The sequence below is a fragment of the Podarcis bocagei genome (assembly GCF_964188305.1).
Source record: "Podarcis bocagei genome assembly, chromosome: 5".
NCBI classification, from domain to species: Eukaryota; Metazoa; Chordata; class Lepidosauria; order Squamata; family Lacertidae; genus Podarcis; species Podarcis bocagei.
The window spans coordinates 6,720,700-6,734,731 of NC_138129.1; the positions used below are offsets into that span (position 1 = coordinate 6,720,700).

The 14,032-nt window shown below is 47.9% G+C and overlaps 2 protein-coding genes across 10 annotated transcripts in view; both read left to right on the forward strand.

The window, feature by feature from the left end:
* Positions 1 to 14,032, forward strand: part of TPD52L2 (TPD52 like 2) — a 47,909-nt gene continuing 33,877 nt past the window's right edge. For 2 of the 9 annotated variants that reach the window (XM_081196627.1, XM_081196638.1), the window contains exons 1-2: positions 2 to 110; positions 1,420 to 1,511. In XM_081196627.1, coding sequence (XP_081052753.1) covers positions 1,433 to 1,511 — 79 coding nt within the window. In that variant the 5' untranslated portion in view covers positions 2 to 110; positions 1,420 to 1,432. Of the gene's footprint in view, positions 111 to 1,419; positions 1,512 to 14,032 lie in introns of all 9 variants that reach the window. The other 7 variants (XM_081196639.1, XM_081196642.1, XM_081196636.1 and 4 more) reach the window with 6 other exon arrangements.
* LOC308588130 (ABHD16B-like) lies at positions 3,009 to 5,078 on the forward strand. Its single transcript, XM_081196442.1, has one exon. It carries the CDS (start codon positions 3,625 to 3,627, stop codon positions 5,014 to 5,016), a length of 1,392 nt encoding a protein of 463 aa, XP_081052568.1. The 5' UTR covers positions 3,009 to 3,624; the 3' UTR covers positions 5,017 to 5,078.

The following is a 14,032-nucleotide window of genomic DNA, read 5'->3' on the forward strand; positions in this document are numbered from 1 at the left end:
CAATGACATCACTGGGACTGAACTGTGATGTCACGAGGGTCAGGCTGATAATGGGAAATCTAATCTTCTCCCTCCTTCTTCTGCATTTCTACCTTTGGGATACACATAAGGTATCTTATCCTTCTAACAACATTACGATAAGCTTTGTGGATCAGGGCAAAAGCCCATCTAGTCGAACACCCTTTTCTCACAGAGGCCAGTCTGTGGGAAATCCTCTATTTTTTCCTTAAACTCTTACTAGTCGTGGGTTCCACAGCGAAAGTTTGTGCTTGTTGCTGCCTGCTAGGCATTTGCTTCATGAGGGCCACTTAACACAATCCTTTCCTAACAGTGTCATTCATTTAATGACACGTTTTTGAAAACATTTTATTCGATACAGCTTTCCCTCCCTCTTCAGGGCTTATCGAGCGCTATGCTCCCCCTCTTTCCAGTATTTGTCTCTTAGTCACAACTGGGACAGGTGTTCAAAGGCAACTGAGTGGTGGCTGGCAGCAGAATCCAAGGCCAGCAGAAGAAAAATATTTTGGCCTTGAAACAACAGACATGTCTCTGATAAAAATAATAGGGGAAAAGATAACTGAGCTTGGCACATATGTCTATTTTGCTAAGAGGTTCTTGAGACAGAGGTTCTTGGGAAATGGAGTTCAGGCTTTGTTCCAGTTTTATATAAGTGATGTTTATGGCAATTTGTAGAGCTACAGACAAGGAGGGAGAGGTCTCTGCCCCAAGGAGCTTGCAGTCTAACATTTGGCAAAGGGGAGGTATGAGAAGGAAGGAGAAGGGTGTTGAAGAGAAACAAGATACAAATGTGTGACCAGCTTTAGTCTGGGTGGCAGGGAGAGGTGAAGATTTGCACCTGAGGGCCACAAGAAGTTGCAATGGGTCTACTCTGAGTAGAATTTAGTTGGCTACGGCCCCAAGTTCACATAGAGAGAGTCATCCCTTATAAAACTGCCAGTATGTATTAATATCATTATAACTGCATACAGGGCCCTGCAGGATTCAACTTCCTTCCGCAGGGCCTGTAAGACAGAGCTATTCCGCCTGGCTTTCAATTTGAACTTAGCCTGATCTTTTATTCCCCTTCCTTCCCTCCCCCTCCCCATTTTATGAAGATTACTCGCTCTGGGATCCCACCGCTAATTCTCCCCTGGTCTCCTCGCTGGCCCAAATAGGACTAATTTAGCCAGCTAGCCCTGGTGATCATCAAATGTTTATTGGATGGATTTCCCCCCTAAATTGATTTTTGAATTCTGAATTTATTGTTATCCACGTTTTATACTCTATTTTATGCTTTTTTATTGTTGCATCAGTTAAGTGTTTTAAATGTGTTGTTAGCTGCCCTGAGCCCGGTTTTCTGAACCGGGAAGGGCAGGGTATAAATAAAAATTTATTATTATTATCATTTATTATTCATAGCTCACCCTGTCTCATGGACTCAAGGCAGACAACTGCGATTTCACCTGAGGCCCACCTGATGAATATGAACATGCAGGTTTTCAGAAAGCAAGGTTGGTCATTCAGTCGCTCTCTCTCTCTTCAATGAAAACTACAGTGGGGGACCTCAGGTAAAGGGGCGAAATCCAGCCCCTCCAGGTCTCTCTATGTGGCTGGAAATGTCCCCAGGTCATGCCACAGACGTCAATAACCTCAGGTGTTTTTGCCATACTGGAATCATAGAACTGTGAGGGGACACAGTGTGAGGATCTTCTAGCCCATAGATGTCAACTTTTCCCTTTTCTTGTGAGGAATCCTATTCAGAATAAGGGAATTTCCCTTAAAAAAAGGGAAACGTTCACAGCTATGATCTAGCCCAACCCCCTTGTAGTGCAGTAATCTTTTGCCCAACATGAGGCTGGAACCCTCGAAGCTGAGATTAAGAGTCTCATGCTCTACAACCATCATTAAATCCCAAAGCATCTTTAAAACAGTCTTATTTCGACAAAAGTTTAGTTGATACGAGTATTCATCTGTTTTTAGTCTATTGTTATTTTAACTCTTTGAACATTTAAAATCACAGTGGCTAACTTTTCTTATTGATGTTTTATTGTTTTGTCTTGTTTGTACTGCGGTACCTCAGGTTATAAACACCCTGGGTTACAAACACTTCAGGTTACAGACTCTGCTAACCCAGAAATAGTACCTCGGGTTAAGAACTTTGCTTCAGGATGAGAACAGAAATTGTGCTGCGGCGGCAGCGAGAGGCCCCATTAGCTAAAGTGGTAGCTCAGGTTAAGAACGATTTCAGGTTAAGAACGGACCTCCAGAATGAATTAAGTTTGTAACCAGAGGTACCACTGTAAACCACTTTTGAGGCTTTACAAGCAAATAGTGTATACATTATTATAAAATAAATAAAGACAGTGGTGCCTCGCAAGACGAAAAGAATCCATTCTGTGATTCTCTTCGTCTAGCGGTTTTTTCGTCTTGCAAAGCAAGCCCATTGACGGATTAGCGGATTAGCGCTATTAGCGCTATTAGCGGCTTTTAGTGGCTTATCGGCTTATCAGATCAGCTGATAAGCGGTTTAGCGGCTTAGGAAAAAGGGGGGAGGAAAAAAAACCCGCAGGAACTCGCAAGACATTTTCGTCTTGCGAAGCAAGCCTATAGGAGATTCGTTTTGTGAAGCACCTCCAAAACGGAAAACTCTTTCGTCTAGCGAGTTTTCCGTCTTGCGAGGCATTCGTCTTGCGGGGCACCACTGTAAATAAATAAGTGATATTTTGGCATGAGGGGCTGGGATTGTGTTTCCATGTGGGCATACAGTAACCTTACAGAAGTGAATGAGAGTGCATAAGAATGTGCATTAAACAAGCAAACAACCTGTCGTCTGGATGTAAACCCCCCATGTTTCTTCCTTGGCTTCTCCAGCCCAAGGCAACAATAGCCAAGTTCTTATAATTTGCACCAGAACCCTGGCTGTTCACAGCCCTGATTGGTCGCTGTTTTTATGATGTCACAAACCCCACCCCCATCTCCTCTTGCAGAGCATCCCTGCAGTGTTTTAAAGCTTGATCATACGAGTGGGGGGGGGTAAAATAAAGCACATCCACACCTGTACAGCCTGATTCCCCCTCCTTGCTCCGAAAGAAGGCGGGAATGAACTTCCGGTTGCCGAAATATCCAAGGAGGGTTTGGGGAGGGTGGACTGACTACCTGAAGATTGGGGGAGAACGTGGCAAATGAGTTGATGTGATTCACTGACCAAGCCATCTGCTAAAAGCGAGGGAGGTGTGGGCAGTAAAAGTGTGGAAGCACCACAGCCAGTCCTCTTTTCAGCGTTCATCTGGGGGCACCAGGACTGGTTGGTTTGGCTACTTCTGAGTGCTGGCCTCTGCTGCAATGTTCACAAAGGAGGCACGACCTCACTGATTGTGACACTTCCCTGTGGACTAGGGATACTGAGGCCCTTGATGGCCAGGCGCCAATGACCACTTCACCATGGCCAAAGGGGTGAGCTCCAATCAGTTCCAAAGCCCGCATCATGTACCTATGAAGTAATCTATCCGTCAACGGGAAAGCTCTGGAGACGTCAGAAATATCTGCCGTGGGGCAACCTTCCTTGCCCACACCTCTTTTTATGTAATTTATGCCTCTCCTAGAAGATAACCATTATCTCTCTCCATGTGCGTCTTCTGTTTTCCAAAGGCTCTGGCCCAAATATTCAAAACCTATTTTACGGCCAGCTACGACTTTGAGTTCAGCAACTGGCCTGTTGACTTCCGGTGGGACGAGGCCGGCGTCAACGGCAGCTCCCCCAGCCACGGTGGCAGCAACAAAGGCCACGGTGGCAGCCCGATCCTGGTCAAAGCAGCGGCGAGAGCATGTCCGCTGGCATCGGCCTTGATAAAAGGCCCTAGCAAAGACCGGGTCTCGCGCTGGAACTTCCTCCGCCACTACAAGCAAATGCCCGGCCAGTTGGCCAGCTATATCATGGCACATTCTTTGGGCCGCTGGCTCATCTACCCTGGCTCTGTCTTCCTCCTGAACCAAGCACTGTTGCCCGTCCTGGCCAAGGGCCAAGCTCGCCTCTTGAGGGATTACAACGGGAAGCGGGCCAAGCTGGTAGCTCGCGACGGGAACAAGATTGACACCATGTTTGTGGACCGGAGGGACAAGGTGAAAGGACAAGGGGAGCAGCGGGGGAACCGGCTGGTGGTTTGCTGCGAGGGGAACGTCAGCTTCTACCAGTGGGGCTGCCTCTTCACCCCCTTGAGGACCGGGTACTCCGTGCTGGGGTGGAACCACCCTGGTTTCGCCGGGAGCACCGGCCAGCCCTACCCGGAGAACGACGCCAACGCGGTGGACGTCGTGATCCGGTACGCCACCTGCCGCCTGGGCTTCAACATAGAAGACATTGTTGTGTACGGGTGGTCCTTAGGGGGCTACTCGGCCACGTGGGCTGCCATGACGTACCCGTCTCTGGGAGCCTTGGTGCTGGATGCCACTTTCGACGACCTGCTCCCCTTGGCCCTCAACATCATGCCCAAGAGCTGGAAGAAGCTGGTGGTTCGGACGGTGAAGGAGCACTTCAACCTCAACGTGGGTGAGCAGCTGTGCTGCTACCAGGGACCCGTCTTGCTGATCCGCAGGACCAAAGACGAGGTCATCACCACCTGCCCGTTTGGCCTGGAGGACCAGATCACCAACCTCAGGTGCAACCGAGCCAACGAGCTGCTAGTGCAGCTGCTGGAGTATCGCTACCCCGAAATCATGTCCCAGGACGGGTTGGAAGCTGTCCAGGTCTGGCTCAGGGCTGCCAACCCCAAACAGGAGGAGTCTGTTTACAAGCGCTACAGGATAAATGACGAGTGGTGTGTCAAGGAGCTTCAGAAGTACAAAGACAGCCTTGAGGACGGGAGCCCCTCCTTTCCTTGGAGGGTGGGGAAGCACCTCGCCCGCCGAGGGAAGCAGCTGATGGCCCTGTTCCTGGCCAAGAAGCACATGAGGAACGTGGATGCCACGCACTGGTCTCTCCTCAAGCCGGATGACTTTCAGATGCCCTGGAAGTTGTAGCAGGAGATGGGGAGAGGGATCAGGAGGAGAGAGAAAGACGCATAAAGAAAGAATGAGAAAGAGACAGGCTTGGGAAAGTTAATTGGGTGCCCCCAGATTTATCCTTCCCCGACAACAACGCTATGCTCTGTCAGTTCCTTTTGAGTTGTGGGGGGAGGAGAGGGAGGGAGAACAGAGACGGACATAGAACCATAGAGATGGAAAAGACCCTAATAATAATAATAATTTTTTATTTATATCCCGCCCTCCCCAGCCAAAGCCGGGCTCAGAGTGGCTAACTACAGTAAAATAATACAGCATTCCAAAATCAATTCATTGTAAAATCAGTTCAAATCAAATTAATGACAACCATTGGGCTAGAGTTCTGTGAGGATTACCAAAGAAGGGGGTCAGATTGTGCCCTGGCCAAAGGCCTGGTGGAACAGCTCTGTCTTGCAGGCCCTGCGGAAGGATGTCAAGTCCCGCAGGGCCCTAGTCTCTTGTGACAGAGCGTTCCACCAGATCGGAGCCACAGCCGAAAAAGCCATGGCTCTGGTCGAGGCCAGCCTAACCTCTCTGTGGCCCAGGACCTGCAAGATGTTTTTGTTTGAAGACCATAAGGTCCTGTGTGGGAGGTCCCGTAGGTATGAGGGTCCTAGAGTCTTCTAGTCAACGCCATGCAATGTGGGAATCAAATGCACACCGTTGTGAAATGCAAAGAGTTGCCAACGGACAGCTCTTCCTTGCTAATACAGTGGTACCTCAGGTTAAGAACTTAATTCGTTCTGGAGGTCCGTTCTTAACCTGAAACTGTTCTTAACCTGAAGCACCACTTTAGCTAATAGGGCCTCCTGCTGCCGCCGCGCCGCTGGAGCACAATTTCTGTTCTCATCCTGAAGCAAAGTTCTTAATCCGAGGTACTATTTCTGGGTTAGCGGAGTCTGTAACCTGAAGCATCTGTAACCCGAGGTACCACTTTTGAGAGTGGGCTTAGGGTGGAGGTCATAAGCTTTGTTTGGCCTCATCCACGGTTGTTTGCTTTATTACCCTGCTGCGATGGGGTGGTCAAGGGCCTTGTTTGCTTCCAAAGGGAGGCCAAAAAGCTCAGCATTCTCTCTGCCACAGCTAAGGGAAGCAAGCTAGGTCAGGGAGCAGACGGTAACCCACACAGGGAACGTACAGCTCCGTCTTCACACAACTCCCTGTCCCCCAGTTTTTGTGGGAATGTTCTGGGGTGCAGGAGAGGATATATTGACTAATTATATCCTTATCCAACTTGTGCTAACAAGTTCCCAAAATATCAGCAGAGTTTATAGACATTCCCATTTAAGTTCACAACGGTAACGTGTGCACAGGTTCGCTAGAACCTCTATAATAATTACTCTGGTAATTTCCCCTTTGTTCCCTCTTCAAATACAAGACACAACACAGTCTTTATAAAAGTATAAAAGAGTTTACTCACGTTCTGTTCACAACATGATCCCAGAAGGCAGACAGGCTTAAAAAGTTACATACACTTAGAATCTATCTTGTTGCAAGATAGACCTTATCTCCTCTCTGGGCTGAGAGCCAAGAGGGCATCTTTAGATGCTTCCTCATCGAGGGAAAATGGCAGAGAGAGGGAGATGGCTGCCTGCCCTGTGCTTTTGTCATTACCTGCACAGGTGAGGCCACACCCACCTCTGGTCACATGCGGAGGAAGTCCGTCCCCAGGAAGTTCACCTGCTTGCTGGACAGACATCCCTCCCCATTTTCTAACATGTACACTCTAGGAATGTTGTCATTGACTGCTCCTGTGTTTACATCCCACAGTTTTTGCCACCCAAGGCAGCCCCTTCGCTCCAATGATAGAGCCGGCCCTGGTGTATGGAGGAGTTGCAATAAAGAACAAACAGCAGGGAGCTATTTGCCTTATTTTTTGGACTATATATTGGGAGCAAATGTTCACATCACCCCTGCTTCATTCGTGTCGGATTCATTCCTGCTTGTGTACACACCAGGGGGTGTTGACAGCAGCGGGGATGTCTTTACACAGTTGCTCACACCTTGGCTAGACGTGAATTAGGAAGGGCTTAAGGATCCCAATTAGTGCGAAGCTGGTTTGAGAAGCAGCACATCAAACAGCAGCACATTTTATAGCAAAGTACAGGATACACCTGCATTTTGGATGACGGTATGTGAACATGGATTGTTCCCCGCACTGGAAAGGCAAGCGGTGCTTGGTAGATGGGAATATAAACACATCCTAAGGAAAGAGAGAGAGAGATTGTCCCAAAGTCACCAGTGAGCTTTATGGCTCGAATAGAGATTTGAACCCAGGTCTCCGTACCCCTGGCTTGACCCTCTAACCACCCCCTTTACAGTGGTGCCCCGCAAGACGAAATTAATTCGTTCCGCAAGTTTTGTCATCTAGCGAATTTTTCGTCTTGCGAATCACGAAATCCCATAGGAATGCATTGAAAATCAATTAATGCGTTCCTATGGTCAAAAAAAGTCCAAACAAAGCCAAATTTGGTACAACAAGAGTTTATTAACTGCTCTTTAAAGTCACACATACTGTAAAGAGCAGTTCAAAAATTGAAGGGAAAATAAATTAACTTTATAAACATGACAGAAAAACATTTAAAAATCAACAAAGTGTACAGTACATTTTCTAAGACTCTGGGGGACCACTCGAAGAAGGCTCCTCTTCCACTCTTTGCTTCTTGCTCAAGAACCTGTCCATAGTCTGCTGCTTCATCTGCCTTTTCAGCACCTCCCTGAAAGGCGACATGACCCTCGTATCAAAAATGTTCCCAACGTCATGTGCCACGTGCTTCTCAGGGTGGTGCTGCTCTGCAAAAGTCTGCACCTCCTTCCACTTCAGGCAAATGTCCCTCAGTTTTTCGGAGGACAGCCGTTCCTCAGTTGCTTCCTCCTCTTCCAGTGAGGCCTGCTCCTGCGCAGCCTCTGCCTGCAGTTCGACCAGCTCCACGGTGGTCAGCTCGTCGTCGTGCCCCTCCACCAGCTCGCAGACGTCCTCCTCCGTGACCTCCAGGCCCATGGTCCTCCCCAAGGCAACAATGTCCTGCACCACTGTTGACTCTGGTGCATCAGAGTCACTTGGTGCCACACAGTCCGGCCACAGGCTGCGCCAAGCGCAATTCAAATTTCTCTGGCTGATCCCTTTCCAGGCCGTGTTGACCATCTTCAAGCAGGTGACGATGTCGAAGTGGTCCTTCCAGAATTCCCGCAGGGTGATGGTGGTGCAGTCAGTCACCTCGAAGCATCGCCTGAAAAGCTCCTTGGTGTAGAGTTTTTTGAAATTGGCGATGACCTGCTGATCCATCGGCTGGAGCAGTGGCGTGGTGTTAGGCGGCAGGAACATGATGTTGATGAAGCTGAACTCCTCCAACAAGTCCACCTCAAGGCCTTTAGGATGAGCAGGAGCATTGTCCATCAGAAGCAAAGCCTTCAGCGGCAGGTCGTTGTCCAGCAGGTACTGCTTGACAGCAGGGCCAAAAGCAAGATTGACCCAGTCCACAAACAGCACACGTGTGACCCAAGCCTTGCTGTTGGATCGCCACATGACACTCAGCCGCTCCTTGTCGATCTTGTGTCTCTTGAAGGCCCGTGGGTTCTCCGAGTGGTACACCAGCAGGGGCTTGATCTTCAGGTTGCCGCTTGCGTTGGCACAGAAGAGCAGGGTCAGACGGTCCTTCATGGGCTTGTGGCCAGGCAACTTGGCCTCCTCCTGTGTGATGAAAGTCCTTTTGGGCATCCTCTTCCAAAACAGCCCGGTCTCGTCGCAGTTGAAGACCTGCTGTGGAACGTAGCCCTCCGTCTTCACAACCTCCAGGAACTCCGCTGCAAAGTCTTCAGCCGCAGGAACATCAGAACTGGCAGCCTCTCCATGCCTGACCACGCTGTGGATGCCAGATCTTGTCTTGAACCGTTCAAACCAACCTCTGCTTGCCTTGAAGACTTCTGGCTCGGCTGAGGTTCCTGGCTGTTCCCAGATGAGGTCAGCGTGCAAGGCCTTGGCCTTCTCACAAATGACGGCCTCAGACACTGTGTCCCCTGCACGCTGCTTCTCTTCTATCCAGATGAGCAGCAACTTCTCCACCTCCTCCAGAACAGCTGGGCGGTTCTTCACGATCCTGGTGACTCCCTTGGCTGCATCAGTCGCCAGGATCTTCTCCCTCATCTTCAGGATGGTCCCGATGGTTGATGGATTCCTGCCGTACTCCCTGGCGATGTCCGTCACACGCATTCCGCCGTCGTGCTTCCGGATGATCTCCTTCTTCATTTCCAGCGTCACCTTCTCCTTCTTCCTCTCGCCGGCCACCGCAGCAGCAGTCTTCTTGGGTCCCATGGCAGCACAGCTCTTACCTTCGTAAACTCAGAAAAAGAAAAAGAAATCAGTGATGTGCTTCAAATCCAAAAAATTCAAAATCACCCAGCCACCCACCACACAGAAATTAAAACCCAGAACCAAGTCCTTGAATCCCAAAAACCCCAACCCAAAATCCAAAATCCAAAACCCCCCAAAATTTTTTTAAAAGTTTAACTTACCAAATGGATGCAAGAGAAGTTCTGGAAAAGCTTCAACAATCAATCACCGAAGTCTTCAGAAACCTCAAATGGCTGCAAAATAAGTTTGGAAAAGCTTCAAAAATCACCAATGCCTTCAAAAACCTCAACTGTTCCCACAGACAACCACCCACCCACCACACAGAAATTGCAAACCCCTCCCCAACTGCTCCCCCAGCCCCTCCCCAACTGCTGCAAACCCCTCCCCAACTGTTCCCCCACCCAGACAAAAAAAAATTTCAAAAAATAACAACATGGCTCACTGGTCCCAGATTCCTGCAGAAACCTCTCCAACTGTTCCCCCAGCCAGCCAGCACTCAGAAATTCAAACTCAGGAATTTTTTTTTGAAAAACAACAAACTGGCCCAATGGTCACAGAAAATCATAAAAATTCCCAAAAAAGCCCCACAAGCTCCCAGATTATCGCAACTCCCCCCACAACACCAAGTCCTTGAATCCCAAACACCCCAACCCAAAATCCAAAACCCCCCAAAAAAGTTTTAAAAGTTTAACTTACCAAATGGATGCAAGAGAAGTTCTGGAAAAGCTTCAAAAGTGAGCAAAGTCTGAGAAAAGGCTACAAAACCACGTGCTAACAGTTGCTCCTCGAAGTCAAGTCGCAACTGCAGCTGTTCAAGCTAAGCACCCTTTGTTTTAACGGTTTTAAGAAAAAGGAAACAAAGTCGCGAGACGTTTTCGTCTTGCGAAGCAAGCCCATAGGGAAATTTGTCTTGCGAGGCAACTCGAAAACGGAAAAACCTTTCGTCTAGCGAGTTTTTTGTCTTGCGAGGCATTCGTCTTGCGAGGTACCACTGTATTTTTGTGACATGCAAACACTGGTGCTTTTAGAAGCTTGTGCATTTTGATGCGGAAGGGTGCTTGAAATCTAGGGGTGGTATTTGAAGAAGTTTATTCTGTGTAGACCTACTGAAATACCGTATTTTTCACTCTATAACACGCACCCGACCATAACACGCACATAGTTTTTAGAGGAGGAAAACAAGAAAAAAAATATTCTAAACGAAACAGCGGATGTATGATTTTTGTGGTTCATGCTGTGGCCACAGACATGTGATCTGACAGTGAGTTTGGAGTAGCCCAATGCAAAAATCCTGAGGATCCATGAGGATCCATGCGTTGTAACCACGTTCTTGCACCACTGCGGCCCCAGGCAACAGTGGGTGCGTGATTATTTTGGTGCAAGCTGTAGCCATGGACATGCTATGTGATCTGATGGTGAATTTGGGGTGACCCAGTGCAAAAATCCTGAGGATCCATGTGGATCCGTGCTTTGTAACCATGTTTTAAGTGGGGAGGGAAGGAAAAGCACTCAAGGGACAAGGAACACGCGTGGGGTGGGTGGAGAAGGATGCTGTTAATAATGCAGAAGAGGGGTATAAGAGGAGAAGGCTCCTCTCCTCTCCCGCTTTGCTCCTTTAAAGCAAGCAGGCTCTCTGTCCCTCTCTCCTCCCCACTCAGCGGCTCTTCTCCTGCTTTGCTGTTTCAAAGCAAGCGCCACGGAGGAGGGAAGGAAGGGGAACCATCGATCCTCTGCTCACGACTGCAGCAGATCCCCCCGCCATCCGTAGGCATTCGCTCCATAACACGCACAGACATTTCCCCTTACTTTCTAGGAGGAAAAAAGTGAGTGTTATGGTGCAAAAAATAGGGTAAATGGACCTGTGGGTTAAACCACAGAGCCTAGGACTTGCTGATCAGAAGGTCAGCGGTTCAAATCCCCGCAATGGGGTGAGCTCCGATTGCTCGGTCCCTGCTCCTGCCAACCTGGCAGTTCAAAAGCACGCCAAAAGTGCAAGTAGATAAATAGGTACCACTCCAGCGGGAAGGTAAATGGCATTTCCGTGCACTGCTCTGGTTCGCCAGAAGCGGCTTAGTCATGCTGGCCACATGACCCGGAAGCTGTACGCCGGCTCCCTCAGCCAGTAAAGTGAGATGAGTGGCACAACCCCAGAGTCGGCCACAACTGGACCTAATGGTCAGGGGTCCCCTTTACCTTTACCTTTTTTAAAAAACTTGTTCATTAATTTCAGTGGGCCTTACTCTGAGCAGAGTTTAGCTGAATATCACCCTGTGGTGCCTGATATGCGGGGGGGGGGGTATAGTTCTGCAAATGGAGAGCCTTTGGGGGCCCACTCCTATTTTTGTGATTTGCAGACATTTGTTTATTTATAGAAGGATTTACATACCACCAATCCGTACAGCATAACATGGTAGAGTGCAACGATATTTTATTGTACGTATTTACCGTGTTTCATGGAAGACAATCTTGCTCAGCTACAAGTGATTGCCAAAGAAGAAGACAATATGTACAATAAAACAGAAAACACCATTAATCAGTATATAATTATAATTGTAAGGTTATAATTAAAATCACTAATTGAAAAAAGCAGCTGCAGAGGCCTATCTGCATTCAAAGGATCTGCCATAGACGTCTGAAAAATAGAAAGAGTGCCTGCAAATCTCTGCTGAATGAGTGGTCCCAGTGCTTGATTTACATACAGTGGTACCTCGGGTTAAGAACTTAATTTGTTCCGGAGGTCCGTTCTTAACCCGAAACTGTTCTTAACCTGAGACACCACTTTAGCTAATGGGGACTCCCGCTGCCGCTGCACTATTTCTGTTCTCATCCTGAAGCAAAGTTCTTAACCCGAGGAACTATTTCTGGGTTAGCGGAGTCTGTAACCTGAAGCGTCTGTAACTCGAGGTACCACTGTATAAGCTAAACAAGCTATAGCTTAGGGCCCAACTCTCTTGAGGGCCCCTCCAAAATTTTACTATTAATATAAAAGTAAAGGGACCCCTGACCATTAGGTCCAGTTGTGGACGACTCTGGGGTTGTGGCGCTCATCTCGCTTTATTGGCCGAGGGAGCCGGCGTACAGCTTCCGGGTCATGTGGCCAGCATGACAAAGCCACTTCTTGCGAACCAGAGCAGCACACGGAAACACCATTTACCTTCCCGCCGGAGCGGTACCTATTTATCTACTTGTACCTTGACGTGCTTTCGAACTGCTAGGTGGGCAGGAGCAGGGACCGAGCAACGGGAGCTCATCCCGTTGCGGGGATTCGAACCGCCGACCTTCTGATCGGCAAGCCCTAGGCTCTGTGGTTTAACCCACAGCACCACCTGCATCCCTCACTATTAATATACTTCTTAATTGTATTTCAGTTCAACAATTACTTTGATAAAATACATATTTTGTTATGTGCAAATGGCTTTAGATAACTATTAGGTCCATAAATTACCATATAGCATATATTCAACACAAAAAACAGCGGCAATTTGTTGTTGACAAAGGACAGATGGACATATAAAGGGCCCCATTACCTTCAGTAGCTTAGGGCCTCATCATACCTAAATCCGGCCCTGATTGGTCCACAGCTGGGACCAGTGATCCTAAATGTTCAACTTCTAGTCAAGTCCAGTCAGATCTCTCTAACACTGAGGACAGCAGAGCGATGCATTTCTTAGGAATGACTGCAATGTCAAAAAAGGATGCCTGCTATTTTGCAACGTTTTGAGTTCGACTGAAAAATGGGTTTAACCATATCGTTTACATTTGGGTGCTTTCTAACAGCCAACACTGCTACCTGCAATGTTGGTCCATTGTAGGGGTCACTATAAAGCAGTGTGCCTGCTGCTCCTGCCAGATGCTGTTCTGCTTATGGGATTTGTAGTCCAAAACAAGTGGACGGCACCAGGTTGTCAGAGGCTGCTATAAGGGATGCGCCAATCAGCCTAGTCTTGACATTTCTGTTTGCACTTGTTTCCCATAAATCCACCCTGCCCTGTTTCAACATTCACCAGAAATTTTAAAAATAATAATGTTATTAATATGAAAATGCAAATATTTTTTTGAAAACGTTTCCTCTCAAAATATGGATTTCCATGCAGTTCTTTTGACCAGAGAACAATGCTAGGACATTTGGGAAGAACAAAAGGCGATGCATAATTGAAGCTGCAATCCTAATCCCCTTTACCTGGGAGTAAGCCCCATTGAATTCAATTCTGAGTAGAAGATTGCGTTGTGAATTTTTCACTGCTTATTAGATTGGGTTGTGCGGATCAGATCAGTTATTATGAGGCTCCACAAATACTGAATTCCTCAAGCGCCTGTCGCTACTATAAAACTTTTAAAAACTGTCCATCACTGTAAGGACCAGAGTGAATTGTTCCATAATTGTTATGTACTGAAGTTCTCACCCTGGGCCAGCAGGGGGATACTGTAGATACCGTATTTTTTGCTCTATAAGACTCACTTTTTCCCTCCTAAAAAGTAAGGGGAAATGTGTGTGCGTCTTATGGAGCGAATGCAGACTGCGCAGCTATCCCAGAAGCCAGAACAGCAAGAGGGATTGCTGCTTTCACTGTGCAGCGATCCCTCTTGCTGTTCTGGCTTCTGAGATTCAGAATATATTTTTTCTTGTTTTCCTCCTCCAAAAAC

What these genes read in the sequence shown, in the direction of transcription:
- LOC308588130 (XM_081196442.1), top strand. Translation starts at nt 3,625, where the DNA reads ATGTGCGTCTTCTGTTTTCCAAAGGCTCTGGCCCAAATATTCAAAACC.